Raw genomic sequence first — 13,867 nt, 5'->3', positions numbered from 1 at the left:
GAGCCATTTAGCCTTCTTGGAACAAGAGACATTTCCAAAATCTTGGGAACTCATTCCTCATTGAAATGTAAATACCTACGGAGACCTCCACAGTCTTCTTGGCACCTCGAGACTTAACCTAGGAACCTGTCTGTACTGTAATCTTTCTCTTTTTTTTTTGAAATGGAGTCTTGCTCTGTAGCTCAGGCTGGAGTGTAGTGGCGTGATTTTGGCTAACTACAGCCTCCATCTCCTGGGACCCGGTTCAAGCAGTTCTTCTACCTCAGCCTCCCAAGTAGCTGGGATTACAGGCATGAGCCATCATGCTCAGCTAATTTTTGTATTTTTTAGTAGAGACGGGGTTTCACCATGTTGGCCAGTCTGGTCTTGAACTCCTGACATGGTGATCTGCCTGCCTTAACCTCCCAAAGTGCTAGGATTACAGGCTTGAGCCACCACGCCTGGCCTGTACTGTAATCTCTTAGTTCTACCCCACCTCATGCTCTCAGGGAGATAAAATAAGTTTTATTATTGTGGAGCAGAGCAATTAACTAGATAAATGGCTACAGATCTAAATCTTAAGGTATGCGAAGAGTAAAATATTTGTGGGGCATATGAAAGCAAACAAACATTCCCTTATCTTTATATCATATACTTTCATTTTTTTTTTTTTTGTGACGGAGTCTTGCTCTGTCACCCAGGCTAGAGTGCAGTGGTGTGATCTCGGCTCACTGCAACCTCCACCTCCCAGGTTCAAGCAATTCTCTGCCTCAGTCTTCGAGTAGCTAGGATTACAGGTGCCTGCCACCATGCCTGGCTAATTTTTGTATTTTTAATAGAGACGGGATTTCATCATGTTGGCCAGGCTGGGATACGTTTTTCTATATTAGAAGGCTAGGACTTTTTGTAATAGTACTTAGAAATCCAGGGAGGTTTTCTTTTCACCCAGGAAGATTATAAACTAAATAAGATTATATTGATTTTTTTTTTTTTCTTGAAACGGAGTCTTGCTCTGTTGCCAGGCTGGAGTACAGTGGGGTGATCTTGGCTCACTATAATCTCCGCTTCCTCGTTCAAGTGATTCCCCTGCCTCAGCCTTCCGAGAAGCTGGGATTATAGGCGTGTACCGCCACGCCTGGCTAATTTTTTGTGTTTTAGTAGAGACGGAGTTTCACTCTCTTGGCCAGGATGGTCTCTATCTCCTGACCTCATGATCCGCAGCCTTGTCCTCCCAAAGTGCTGGAATTACAGGCCAATATTTTATTAATAGTTGGTGGTAAGCTAATTTTTAAAGCAGACTTTAATATATATATATTAAAAAAGGTATATCCCTAAATTTGACCAGGCACAGTGGCTCATGCCTGTAATCCCAGCACTTTGGGAGGCTGAGGCAGGCAGATCACAAGGTCAGGAGATCCTGGATAACACGGTGAAATCCCGTCTCTACTAAAAATACAGAAAATTACCCAGACGTGGTGGCATGCGCCTGTAGTCTCAGCTACTCGGGAGGCTGAGGCAGGAGAATCCCTTGCACCCGGGAGGCAGAGGTTCCATTGAGTGGAGATTGCGCCTCTGCACTCCAGCCTGGGCAACAGAGCAAGATTCCATCTCAAAAAACAACAACAACAAAGAAAAACCAAAAAGAGATATCCCCTAAATTTGAATATTATCTATGCTTTGAACCTTCTTTTATGTATGTCGTATTGCACACGTACAAGATTTTCTCTAAGGTATTCTAGAAGTAGAATTACTGAATCATAATATATGCACATGAATGATTTTATAGGGTAATGTATTGTTTTAAGTGGTTGTACCAATTTATAACCCCCAGGAGCAGTGAGTTGCCATTGATTTGTGTACTCACAAGTACTTGAGTTTGTATAGTCAGACTTTGACAAAAATTTGCCAGTCTAGAAGGTAAATAGTATTGTGATTTTAGCTTGTATTTTCCTAAGATACAAATTTAAAATAAATTCGTCTCTTGTGATGTTCAGTGCCTGTTCATGTCTTTTGCATGTTTTTTCTTTGAATACCTTGTGTTTTCTTACTAATTTGAGGAGTTTTATCTGTATTCTGGATGTTAATAGTTATGCATGCAACACAGTTTTTCCCCCATAATTTGCAGCTTACCTTTTTCTTCACTCATTGTGTTTCTTGAAGAACAGGTATTTTTAAATTTTTTTTTTTTTTTTTGAGATGGAGTTTCGCTCTTATTACCCAGGCTGGAGTGCAATGGCGCGACCTCGGCTCACTGCAACCTCCGCCTCCTGGGTTGAAGCAATTCTCCTGCCTCAGCCTCCTGAGTAGCTGGGACTACAGGCTGCGCCACCATGCCCAGCTAATTTTTGTATTTTTAGTAGAGATGGGGTTTCACCATTTTGACCAGGGTGGTCTCGATCTCTTGACCTCGTGATCCACCTGCCTCGGCCTCCCAAAGTGCTGGGATTATAGGCATAAGCCACCTCGCCCGGCCATTTTTAAATTTTAATGCAGTTGAATGGCAAGCACTGTTCGTGTTTAGGTCATATAGATATTGGCCTGTATTTTCTTTTGAGCACTTTACAGTTTTGCCTTTGACACTTAAGTATTTTTTATATGCAACAGTTCCTTGAATAACATTATTTTGTTTTATGTCATTTTAACATTGATAAGAAAAAAATCAGTTCTCAGCTAGGGCCATTATCTGTGTGGAATTTGCATATTCTCCCGTGTATGGTAAAACTGGTATCATTATGTGTTATTCTGCTTAAAGTTGCATTTTCAAAGAACCTGTTGATGATGTTAAGTGAGGAACTACAGGAGTGTTTTGCTATTTGAGATTTAGCTTTTTTTTTTTCAAAAGAATCAACTTGCTTTTTTCAAAAAATGTTAAATCAGCTTATCAGGTCCCTTTCTTCACCCCCCATCCCCAATCTGCAGATCAAATTTGAGACAATTAACCTATGATACTGACTTATCTATGAATGAGATTATGTCTCTCTCTCTTTCTTTTTTTCAGATGGAGTCTTGCTTTGTTGTCCAGGTTGGAGTGCAGTGGTGCGATCTTGGCTCACTGCAACCTCTGCCTCCTGGGTTCAAACAGTTCTCCTGCCTCAGCCTGGGTAGCTGGTATTATAAGCGCCTGCTACCATGTTCGGCTAATTTTGTATTCTTAGTAGAGGGAGTTTCATCATGTTGGCCAGGGTGGTCTTGAACTCTTGACCTGGTGATCCATCCATCTTGGCCTCCCAAAGTGCTGGGATTATAGACATGAGCCACCTGGCCCGGCCATCTCTGTCTTTCTTTATAATAGAGTTTTAGAATTTTCTGGATACAAGTCTTACTCATTTTTATTATTAGATTTATCCCTAGGTATCTTATTTTTTTTGATGCTTTTGTAAATAGTATACTTTTTTTTTTTTTTTTTTTTTGTTACAGTGTCTCTGTCACCCAGGCTGGAATGCAGTGGTGCGATCTCAGGTCACTGAGACCTCCATCTCCTGGTTCAAGCATTCTCTTACCTCAATTTCCCAAGCAGCTGGGACTACAGGCCTGTGTCACTATGGCTAATTTTTTTGTAGTTTTTGTAGAGACGGGGTTTCACCATGTTGGTCAGGCTGGTCTTGAAGTCCTGACCTCAAGTGATCTCCCCACCTCAGCCTCCCAAAGTACTGGGATTACAGGCGTGAGCCACTGTGCCTGGTCTGTAAATAGTATTTTCCATGTTAGTACATTTTCTGTTTCTTGTATATATAGAAATGCACTTGATATTTACATACTTATTTAATGCAGATTAATTTGAAATTTGAATAATGTGTATACATTTTGGTCCATTTTTTGGGGTTTCTATATAGAATTTATTATCTGGAAGGAATATTGGTTTTATAGTTTTCCTCTAGTCTTTATAGTAGTCCCTCATTATCCTCATTAATTATTGTTAATCTCTTAGTATGCATAATTTAAAATTTAAACTTTATTACAGGTATGTGGATATATAGGAAAAAGCATACATAGGGTTTGTTACTATCTGTTGTTTCAGATATTCACTGAGGGTCTTGGAACATGTCCTCTGCAGATAAGAAACTAATATATATTATTTTTTTCCCATGTTAATGTGCAGTCTAGCATCTGTAGTAAGAAGCTGAATAAAAATGGTGATTGTGGTCATTCTTGCCTTCCTGATTTAAAGAAAAAAAAATATTTATTACAGTTTACCATTAAGTAGAAGTATACAGTAGTTTTTTATGTTTTAAACTTTGCTTCTTTATTTTTTAACCATGAATGGATTTTCAATTTTAACAGATCGTTTTTGTTTTGGGTTGGGGGTTGGATTTATCAAGCTGGTCACACAGTGTTTTAGGGTTCTGCAGAGAAACAGAACCATTAGTGTATGGCGGGGGTGGTATGTAAAAAGAGATTTATTGTAAAGAATTGGCTCACACATTTATGGAGGCTGACATGTCCCAAGATCATATCTGTGTTAGCAAGCTGGAGCCCCAGGAGAGCCAACGGTATAGTTTCAGTCTGAGTATGCAGGTGCCAGAACCAGGACTGCTAATGGTATGAGTTCTAAGGCTGGCAGGTCAAGACTCAGGAAGAGCCAATGTTTCAGTTCAATTCTGAAGGCAGGAAACAGTTGACATCCCAACTTGGAAGGCAGACAGGAGGAATTCTCTTCTTTTGTGGGTTAGAGTTTGCCTTTTGTTCTATTTAGGCCTTCAGCTGATTGGATATGGCCAACCTACAATAGGGAGGGCACCCTGCTTTACTCAGTCTATTGATTGTAAACTTATCCAAAAATAACTAAACAGGAACATGCAGAAAAATGTTTGATCAAATACCTGGGCACTCAAGTTGACATAAAAAATTAACCATCATGGCCGGGCGCAGTGGCTCACGCCTGTAATCCCAGCACTTTGGGTGGCCGAGGTGGGTGGATCATGAGGTCAAGAGAGCGAGACCATCTTGACCAACATAGTGAAACCTCGTCTCTACTAAAAAAAAAAAAAAATTCCCCAGGCATGGTTGTGCATGCTTGTAGTCCCAGCTAGTCAGGAGGCTGAGGCAGAAGAATCACTTGAACCAGGAGGCAGAGGTTGCAGTGAGCCAAGATTGTTCCACGATTGCGCCACTGCACTCCAGCCTGGTGTTAGAGCGAGACTCTCTCAAAAAAATAAAGAAAAATTAACCGTCACACATGGTATTTATTCTGTAGACTTACTAAGGTGAGTTACATTTATAGTTTTTCTATATATATATATATATATATATATTTTTTTTTTTTTTTTTTTTTTTTTTTTTTTTTTTGGAGACGGAGTTTCGCTGTTGTTACCCAGACTGGAGTGCAATGGTGCAATCTTGGCTCACCGCAACCTCCGCCTCCTGGGTTCAAGCAATTCTCCTGCCTCAGCTTCCTGAGTAGCTGGGATTACAGGCGCGCACCACCATGCCCAGCTAATTTTTGTATTTTTAGTAGAGACAGGGTTTCACCTTGTTGACCAGGATGGTCTCGATCTCTTGACCTGGTGATCCACCCGCCTCGGCCTCCCAAAGTGCTGGGATTATAGGTGTGAGCCACCGCGCCCGGCCTCCAATATGTATTTTTTAAGATGGAGTTTCATTCTTGTTGCCCAGGCTGGAGTGCAGTGGCACAATTGGCTCACTGCAATCTCTACCTCCTGTGATCAAGTGATTCTCCAGCCTCGGCCTTCTGAGTAGCTGGGATTACAGGCATGCGCGACGATGCCTGGCAAATTTTGCATTTTTAGTAGAGATGAGGTTTCACCATGTTGGTCAGGCTGGTCTCGAACTCCCGACTTCAGGTGATCCGCCCACCTCGGCCTCCCACCTTGCTGGGATTACAGGCGTGAGCCACTGTGTCTGGCCTTAGTTTTCCAATATTAAACTACCCCTACATTGCTTGTATAGAAACTACTCCCCTGCCCCCACCACAGCTTTTAAAGTAAATAGTGGGGTTTGGCTTTTGTTTAGTAGGAGTTTTGAATCTGTGATGGTGAATGAGATTGACTTCCAATTTTCCTTTCTTATACCATCTTTGTCTTTTTTGTTTTGTTTTGGTTTTTTGAGACAAAGCTTCGCTCTTGTCCCTCAGGCTGGAGTGCAGTAGCACAATCTCAACTCACTGCAACCTCTGCCTCCTGAGTTCAAGTGATTCTCCTGCCCCAGCCTCCCGAGTAGCTGGGATTACAGGCAATGTGCCATGACACCCAGCTAATTTTTGTGTTTTTAGTAGAGATAGTGTTTCATCATGTTGCCTAGGCTGGTCTTGAACTCCTGGGCTCAAGTGATCTGCCTGCCTTGGCCTCCCACAGTGCTGGGATTACCGGGGTGAGTCACCAAGCTTGGCCAACTTTTACTTTTTTGAGATTTATTTTGCTATTTCTATCTTAAGTCAGAAAAATGGTCAATAAATACTTAGTTGTAAGTACTGCTTTAGTTGCATTTCATGTTTTAATGTGGAGTATTTTCATTACTCAGTTCTAAGAAATTTTTTTAGTTTCCATTTTTTTTTACTTTGATATATGATGTAGAGGTACATGTATAGGGAAATACAGGGATACTTTTTTCTGTTTTTTTAATGTTCAAAAAAATTTATAAAAAATACAATGGGATAAGTTTTGCTGAGAAATACAGCAATAAATACAGTTGAAGAAGACAGCAACTCTACATTGATACATTGGCACAAACAGGAAGAGCAAATGCACACCCAGACCTAAATGTCTACAGGCCATTTTTGTACATGCTCCTTTAGAAATACCACTCTGGAAATATCTTGTCCGCTACGTAGGAGAATGAGTACACATATAATCACAGATGCACACTGATCATGACTTTATTTAAAAATTAGCAAACAATACTGTAGAAACATTGATATGTGAATTTCTAAAATGCTGCATCTTAGATTTAGTTGGCAAAGACCACATTTAGCAACAGGCATGAGTTTAGTCTTCCATATAGAAACCAGATACACCAAACTGTAAAAAAAAAAAAAAAATTTGTTTGAAAATACCAGTTTAATGTAAGATTGTAAAAATGCATAGATTTTTGCATAAAAGAACTGGCTGTACAAGAGTATTCCTCTTTCACAGTATTCCTTTTTACTTCATATGCAAGTTATTGGTTATGCTGTAGGATTTCACTGTTATGGCACTAAAAGGCAACTATTGAGGGAAGAAGCAGAAAAAGGAATGTAAGTCAATTTTTCTTAAAAATATAATAAGCTTAATAGTGTTTTAGGAAGACAAGATAAAAATTACTCAAGGCTAGCTTGGTCCTCACTGAATAAAAACAATGAACTAAATACTGAGCTCCTTCTGTGTGGATCTAATCATCAATGCCTTGGTCGCTATATGGGTAATCTCTGGGGTAGTCATCCTGGTACTTGCCATGATACTCATCAGAGTATTCTGCCTGATAATCACTATCACTGATTACTGAACCATTTGTTCCTGTTCCTTGGCTTCCGTTGTGATTTGACAGGTTCTGTTGGAGCAGCACAGTATTTGGGATCGTATACTTGCTGCCCAAGCCCATACACACTCATTCCTTTCTGGGAAGCAACTTTGTTGGTACCCATCTGTAGATAAATTGTCTTGTTGTCCACTGGCTGTAATGTTAGCTTCTGATCATACATGTCTCTTCTGGTACCTGGTGCTAACATTCCTGCGGGGCTGGCTCCTTTGTTAGTGCCTATCTGCATACTAATTGCGGTTTGGTCAAAAGGTTTGTCAGTTTCCATTTTGGGATCATAAAGATGCCTCCTAGTCCCATAAGCTGTCATACCTGCCTGGCTGGCACATTTGTTGGTTCCCATCTGCAGACCAATTACACTTTGGCCAGCTTTTAATTTTCCTACATCAAAACATCTTGTTTGTTTTTCTGCATACTTAACTCCAATGTCAATGGTTGTATGGAATCCTTCTGTTTTAGCCAGACCTGCTACAGCCACTATAGTCTCTGAACCTGGGTCATGTTTCCATACTCAAAAAGATGATTTGCTTCAAATATGTCATGTGGCTTCATTCCATAAGCCTCAATAGCTTTAATAAAGTTGCCAGTATTCTCCAACTAAGGCCAGTTCAATGAGGACTCGTTGACCTTCTTCACTGAGCCTGACTGTAGCTTGTTTATGAGTTTGCAGAGTATGATGCCATCCTTTAAGCCCAGCTGGAAGTTGGGGCCAGTGCTCATGCCTGTCACCTCTTCTATAATTGTGAAGATCTTCTTCTGCCTAATGATCATACTTGGAAGCAATCTTCTTCTTGACCTTGGCTGAGAGCCCGTAGGAAGGGCCCTTGTTGAAGTGTTCAGGGTCATGGTGGTTTGGGCTGCGGGAAGAGGCTGCGCTGGGATCCCGGGTCTCTCGCACTTGCACTTCTCTTCCCCGCTCCTGGCCCCGAGGAGTGGCCTCCGTGGGGAATGCTCGGAGCTGGCTCCTCTGGGCAGCCCAGGAGACAGTGGTGGCCGACCGCGGGGCGCGGGCGGTGCCTGGGCGACTGGGTCCGACTGAGTGCCACAGAGCCTCGGGGTCGGCTCCAAAGCGCCTGGCTCCACGCTCGCCACCCCTCTTTTTTTTTTTTTTATTTCTAATTGCATTGTAATCAGAACAGGTGGTGATTATTTGAAATTTGTTGAGACTTTAAGATCTATGTGGTCAGGTTTTGCACATGCTCCTTCTGTGTTTGAGAAAAATTTATAATCTATGATTTTGGATGCTGGGTACACAGTTCTGGGTTGACAGCTATTTTCTTGCACTTGGACTATGCTGCGATGTCTTCTGGCTCCTATTTTTGTTTAGGGGTCAGGGGTCAACTCTCAGTCTAATTGTTCCTTTGTGGGTCCTTCACCCCCTAGCTGCTTTTAAAATTTTTTCTTTTTTGGTCTTTGATGTTTAGCAATTATCTAGGTGTAGATTTCTGTTTATCCAGCTTTGTATATATTTTCCTTTCATATCTGTGGATTTGTATCTTTTTTTCTGGAAAATTAGTTATCTTTTTTATTGTACTTCTCCCTCATTTTCTTTAGCCTGTTTTATTTTATTGAGACGGAATTTTACTCTGTCGCCCAGGCTGGTGTGCAGTGGCACAATCTTGGCTCACTGCAACTCCACCTCCTGGGTTCAAGCAATTCTCCTGTCTTAGCCTCCTGAGTAGGAGGGATTACAGATGTGTGCCACTATGCCTGGCTAATTTTTGTATATTTAGTAGAGACGGAGTTTTACCATGTTGACCAGTGGTCTCAAACTCCTGACCTCAGGTGATTGATTCACTGACATCAGCCTCCCAAAGTGCTGGAATTACAGGCGTGAGCTACCACACCTGGCCTAGCCTGTCTTTTAGGACTGTGAAGAGGCATATTTCCATGTCTGTTAACCTTGTCTTACGTTTTCCATATGTTTGTTTCCCTGTGCTGCATTCTAAGTAACTTCATCATAACTGTCTTCTAGTTTAAAAATCCCATCTTTGGCTGTGTCTCATTTGTTGCTTTATTTATTTATTGTGTTTCTAATTTCACAGGGGATTTTTTTACTTTTAAAAGTTATATTTGAATTTTTTTGGATCAGCCTTTATATTTTATAACAGGTTCTTGTTAATTCTTTCAGAAGTATTTAGTGAGTAAGTATTATATGCCAGGCACAGTTCTAGGAGGTGCATATTCTAGTATTCTTTTCCAATATTTTTTAAGTGAAATAAAATTCACCATTTTAGTCTTTTTTTTTTTGAGATGGAGTCTAGCTCTGTCACCCAGGCTGGAGTGCAGTGGCGTGATAATGGCTTACCACAACTTCCGCTTCCTGGATTCAAGTGATTCTCCTGCCTCAGCCTCCCAAGTAGCTCGGCTTGCAGGCACGCACCACCATGCCTGACTAATTTTTATATTTTTAGTAGAGATGGGGTTTCACCATGTTGGTCACGCTGGTCTCAAACTCCTGACCTTGTGATCTGCCCGCCTCAGCCTTCCAAAGTGCTGGGATTACAAGCATGAGCCACCATGCCTGGCCTTTTTTTTTTTTTTTTTTTTTTTTTTAATAGGCAGGGTCTTGCTTTGTCATGTAGGCCGGAGTGCAGTGGTGCGATTCTGGCTCACTGCAGTCTCGACTTTCTGGGGTCCAGTGATCCTCACATCAGCCTCCTGGGTAGCTGGGGCTACAGGTGCTTACCACTACACCTGCCTAATTTTTGTATTTTTTTGTAGAGATGGGGTTTTGCCATATTGCCTGGGCTGGTCTTGACCTCGGCCTCAAAAAGTTCTAGGATTACAGGTGTGTACCACCAGGCCCAGCCATTTTAGTCATTTTAAAATATATAATTCCATGTTTTTTTTTAAGTAGGTTCACACTCTTGTGCAACCATCAACACTCTAATTCTGAAACATTTTCATCTCAGAATTCACTGTACATTCCCCTTTCCCAATTCCTAACAGCCGTTAATCTACTTCTGTCTCTATGAATTTATCTGTTCTGGATATTTTATATAAATAGAATCAAGCAGTATGTGGCCTTCTGTGTCTGGCTTCTTTCACTGAGCATAATGTTCAAGGCTTATTGATGTTGTAGCATATATCAGAACTTTATTCCTTTTTATGGCCCAGTATTCTTTCATTGTATAGATAATACCACATTTTGCTTGTTCTTTTATCAGTTGTTTCTGTTTATTGGCTACTATGAATAATGGTGCTATGAACATTATATTGTGTGAAAATGTTTTTAATTCTTCCAATTATTTTATGTCTTTAAACATTTCGTAATGGATATTTTACATTTTGCATTTGATAATTTCAATTTTCAGCCTTTGAGTGTTTGAATCTATTTTTCCTGCTGAATCTCACTTAGTATAGCTTATTTCCTTCTATGCTGCTGCTTTTTTTGAGACAGGACTTACTCTGTTGCCTAGGCTGAAGTGCTGAAGTTCAGTGGCACAGTCGGAGCTTGAACTCTCAGGATCAGTTAATCCTCCTCTCTCCTTAGCTTTCCAAGTAGCCAGGACTGCATGCACATGACACTACACATGGCTACTTAAAAAAATTTTTTTATAGAGATGGGGTCTTGCTGTGGTGTTGCCCAGGCTGGTCTTGAACTCCTGGCCTCAAGCAATCCTCCCACGTAAGCCTCCCAAAGTGTTGAAATTACAGGTGTGATCCACTATGCCTGGCCCACTGTACCTGTGTTTATGCCTTTTTTTTTTTGCAGGGGTGAGGGGTGCCATAATGCCTTTAATGTTATCTGGAAATTTAAAATAGTAGAATAAACTAATTAAAAAATCCACAGATTGGATTAATACTTTTTTTTTTTTTGTAAGAATAACCAAACAGCTAAATTAGAGCCAAGAGGAGCACAATTTCCAGGATTTTTCTTTCCTTCAGAGTTAAATGGATTTCGTTGGGCTGAAGCCACACAGATATAACTGCTAAAGGTTTCTGTTTGCCTTAGTGTTGTTTCTGATTATAGATTGTTTTTACTCCATGGATTTCTGGAAACATTGGGACCCCTAAAAGCAAAGGAGTCTTTAGGTTACTAGTAGAATTTATAAAACCTGGTATTTGGAGTGAGAGGTTAAAGGCATCTAGTTGGTTTTCGTCAGTGAGCACAAAACATGAAAATTTTACTTGTGCTTCTTAACTTTTTATTTCATCAACTGGGAGTTTGGGCAAAATATTAAAAGAAGTATGTTATCTAAAATATTTTGGATAAAAGTGTTTGTGTCTGAAACAAATTTTTTCAGGTACCAATGTCCATTTGTAGTATACTGCAAGAGACTTAGCATGGCTATAAATGGTAGCCATAAGACCCAGTTAAATGTCTTGCAGAGCCAATATTATATGTCAGTTGGCAGTATGATATAACCTGGCATGAGGATTTCCAACCTTGGCGCTGGGATTTTTAGGAAACAAGGCTGTCTCAGCACAGATGTAACTCTTAGAAACGTTAAAACAAAGTTTACCCTTAGAAGAATATTTAAACTTCCTTTATGAAAGAAAGACCTGGTAACTGACCCTCATGGAATACTGGGAATAAAAATGGGCAAAGATGCCCCAAAGTTTAGAATGGTCTTCAGTTGGAGACCTTCCTAGTCATTTGGTCATCTGACCCCCTTGCTTTATCTGGCCCATGCCACCAGCCTGCTTCCACTAAAATAAACTCCGTGAGCATCAGGTATCAAAGAGTCATGTTTGGCATAGATTGAACTGAAGGAGAGAAGTTGACCCTGGGGAAGTCAGTCAACTAAGACTACCTGAAACCCCCAAATACAATACCACTTTATTTTTGAATGTTCAAACAATGTTTTTATTAAATGTGAGTTAGTAGCACAGTTACTTTTTGTCCCCGAATTACTCATTTTTATACAGATGTTGTTTACTGGAATTATTTTAATAGGAATTTAAGTAGTACAAGTTTTCTTTCATAACTTAGGTATCCTTTTGTGTTCAGTTGCCATGCTCAGTTTCTCGTTTACCGAAAACATTGTGAACTATTGCAGTAGCCCCTAAAATAAATTCTTTGCGTTGGATTGTTTTTCCGCCTCATGCACAGTGCTGTCAAGTCTTTTTTGTTACTGTTGTTGTTTTAAGGAAAGACTAGCTCAAAGGGGTATACTCTAAAGTACATTCCTGGCTAACCTGGCTTCTGGTCTGTTTACAGCTAACCCATGATCTTTCATTCCAGATTTGTCTAATACATTTATCCTAGTCTGTCCTCATCCTGCTGCCAGTGATAAATACTGTGATGTTCGTAAACTGTCCATCATAACTCACCTTTGCTCATGATATTGCCTCTACTGAAATGCCCTTCCCACAATCTCAGGCTCTTGTCATTGTACCCATCCTTCAAAATCCACTTTTGATACACTTTGAGTAAACCTTTCTTGATCATCTTTTACTACCATAAACTGTATTTTTCCATTCCCATTATTTTGTAAATCTCTTAGGGAACTTTTCTGTCTTATGTAATTATTGATATTTCTTGTGTTACCCTTTCTACCTAATTATAAACTTCTTATGATCAGGGATCTTGTGTTGCTTGTTTTTGGTTATCTCTGGGCAAATTGCCTTACATGTGAAAAGTTTTCATTCATATAATATGCGTGGAATTAGATTATGGCAACATATTGGGTTTGCAGTTAGTCTGAACTCTTGCAATGCAGCATTTCAAAGCATGTTTTATATCTAGCATCTAGCACATTACTTTGGCCATTAATAAATATGTCTTTTGAATTGATGAAGAAAATATTTGAAGTCTTTAGTTTGGTCCTTGTATTTTAGCTTGAGGGAAAAATTACCATATTGGTTTTACAGTTAGGGGAGCTCTTTCAGTAACATTTTCACATTAATGTTATGAAAACCAAGGAATTTTCATTTGATTGGAATCCTGTTAATCAGCAGACTTGGTAGAAAGAGCTACATAATTCGTTAGCAATATTTTTCCTTAAAAGATGATTAAGAACGTTTTTTTTCACAATCGGTAGAAAATGCTCTGTGTCTGCCTTGTGGTAAGTAATAATAAAGCAGATACAACTTCTTCCTTCCCCTCAAAATGCAGGTTCTTGTTAAACCTTTGGGAGACCGAGGATACCTTTTTCTTCTCTCTCCTTGTCAGATGGTTTCTCCATATGGTAGGTGGTCTCTCTTTAATTTTTACAATTCTTTCTTAACTTTATTTAGTTAAGACACATTGCTAATGACTTTGGCTTCTGTTTTTTAGAATATCAGACCGCCAAGTCTCGAGTCCTACATGCTTTGTTTCTATTTCAAGAACCTAGAAGCATAGTTACTTGTAAGTTCTATGAATATCTAAATCTAGTTGCTTATAGACACTTAACATTTTATTGAAATTTTCCAGATAACTCACTAAACATTTTGTCTTTCTTATATTATGTTTCAGGAAATACTGGGG

At 39.9% G+C, this 13,867-nt stretch overlaps 1 protein-coding gene and 1 pseudogene across 5 annotated transcripts in view; one reads left to right on the top strand and one right to left on the bottom strand.

Annotated features, from left to right (window-relative positions):
- TASOR (transcription activation suppressor) overlaps positions 1 to 13,867 on the top strand; it is a 68,783-nt gene that overhangs the window by 27,822 nt on the left and 27,094 nt on the right. For all 5 annotated transcript variants that reach the window (XM_012460784.2, XM_064367216.1, XM_012460782.3 and 2 more), the window contains exons 12-13: positions 13,514 to 13,586; positions 13,676 to 13,747. In XM_012460784.2, coding sequence (XP_012316207.1) covers positions 13,514 to 13,586; positions 13,676 to 13,747 — 145 coding nt within the window. The remainder of the gene's footprint in view (positions 1 to 13,513; positions 13,587 to 13,675; positions 13,748 to 13,867) is intronic.
- Positions 7,303 to 8,276, bottom strand: LOC105722937 (calponin-3-like; annotated as a pseudogene).

The sequence above is a fragment of the Aotus nancymaae genome, unplaced genomic scaffold (genome assembly GCF_030222135.1).
Source record: "Aotus nancymaae isolate 86718 unplaced genomic scaffold, 86718_ANA_hifiasm-v0.15.2.pri h1tg000067l, whole genome shotgun sequence".
NCBI lineage: Eukaryota > Metazoa > Chordata > Mammalia > Primates > Aotidae > Aotus > Aotus nancymaae.
This window is presented reverse-complemented; position numbering and strand designations above follow the sequence as displayed.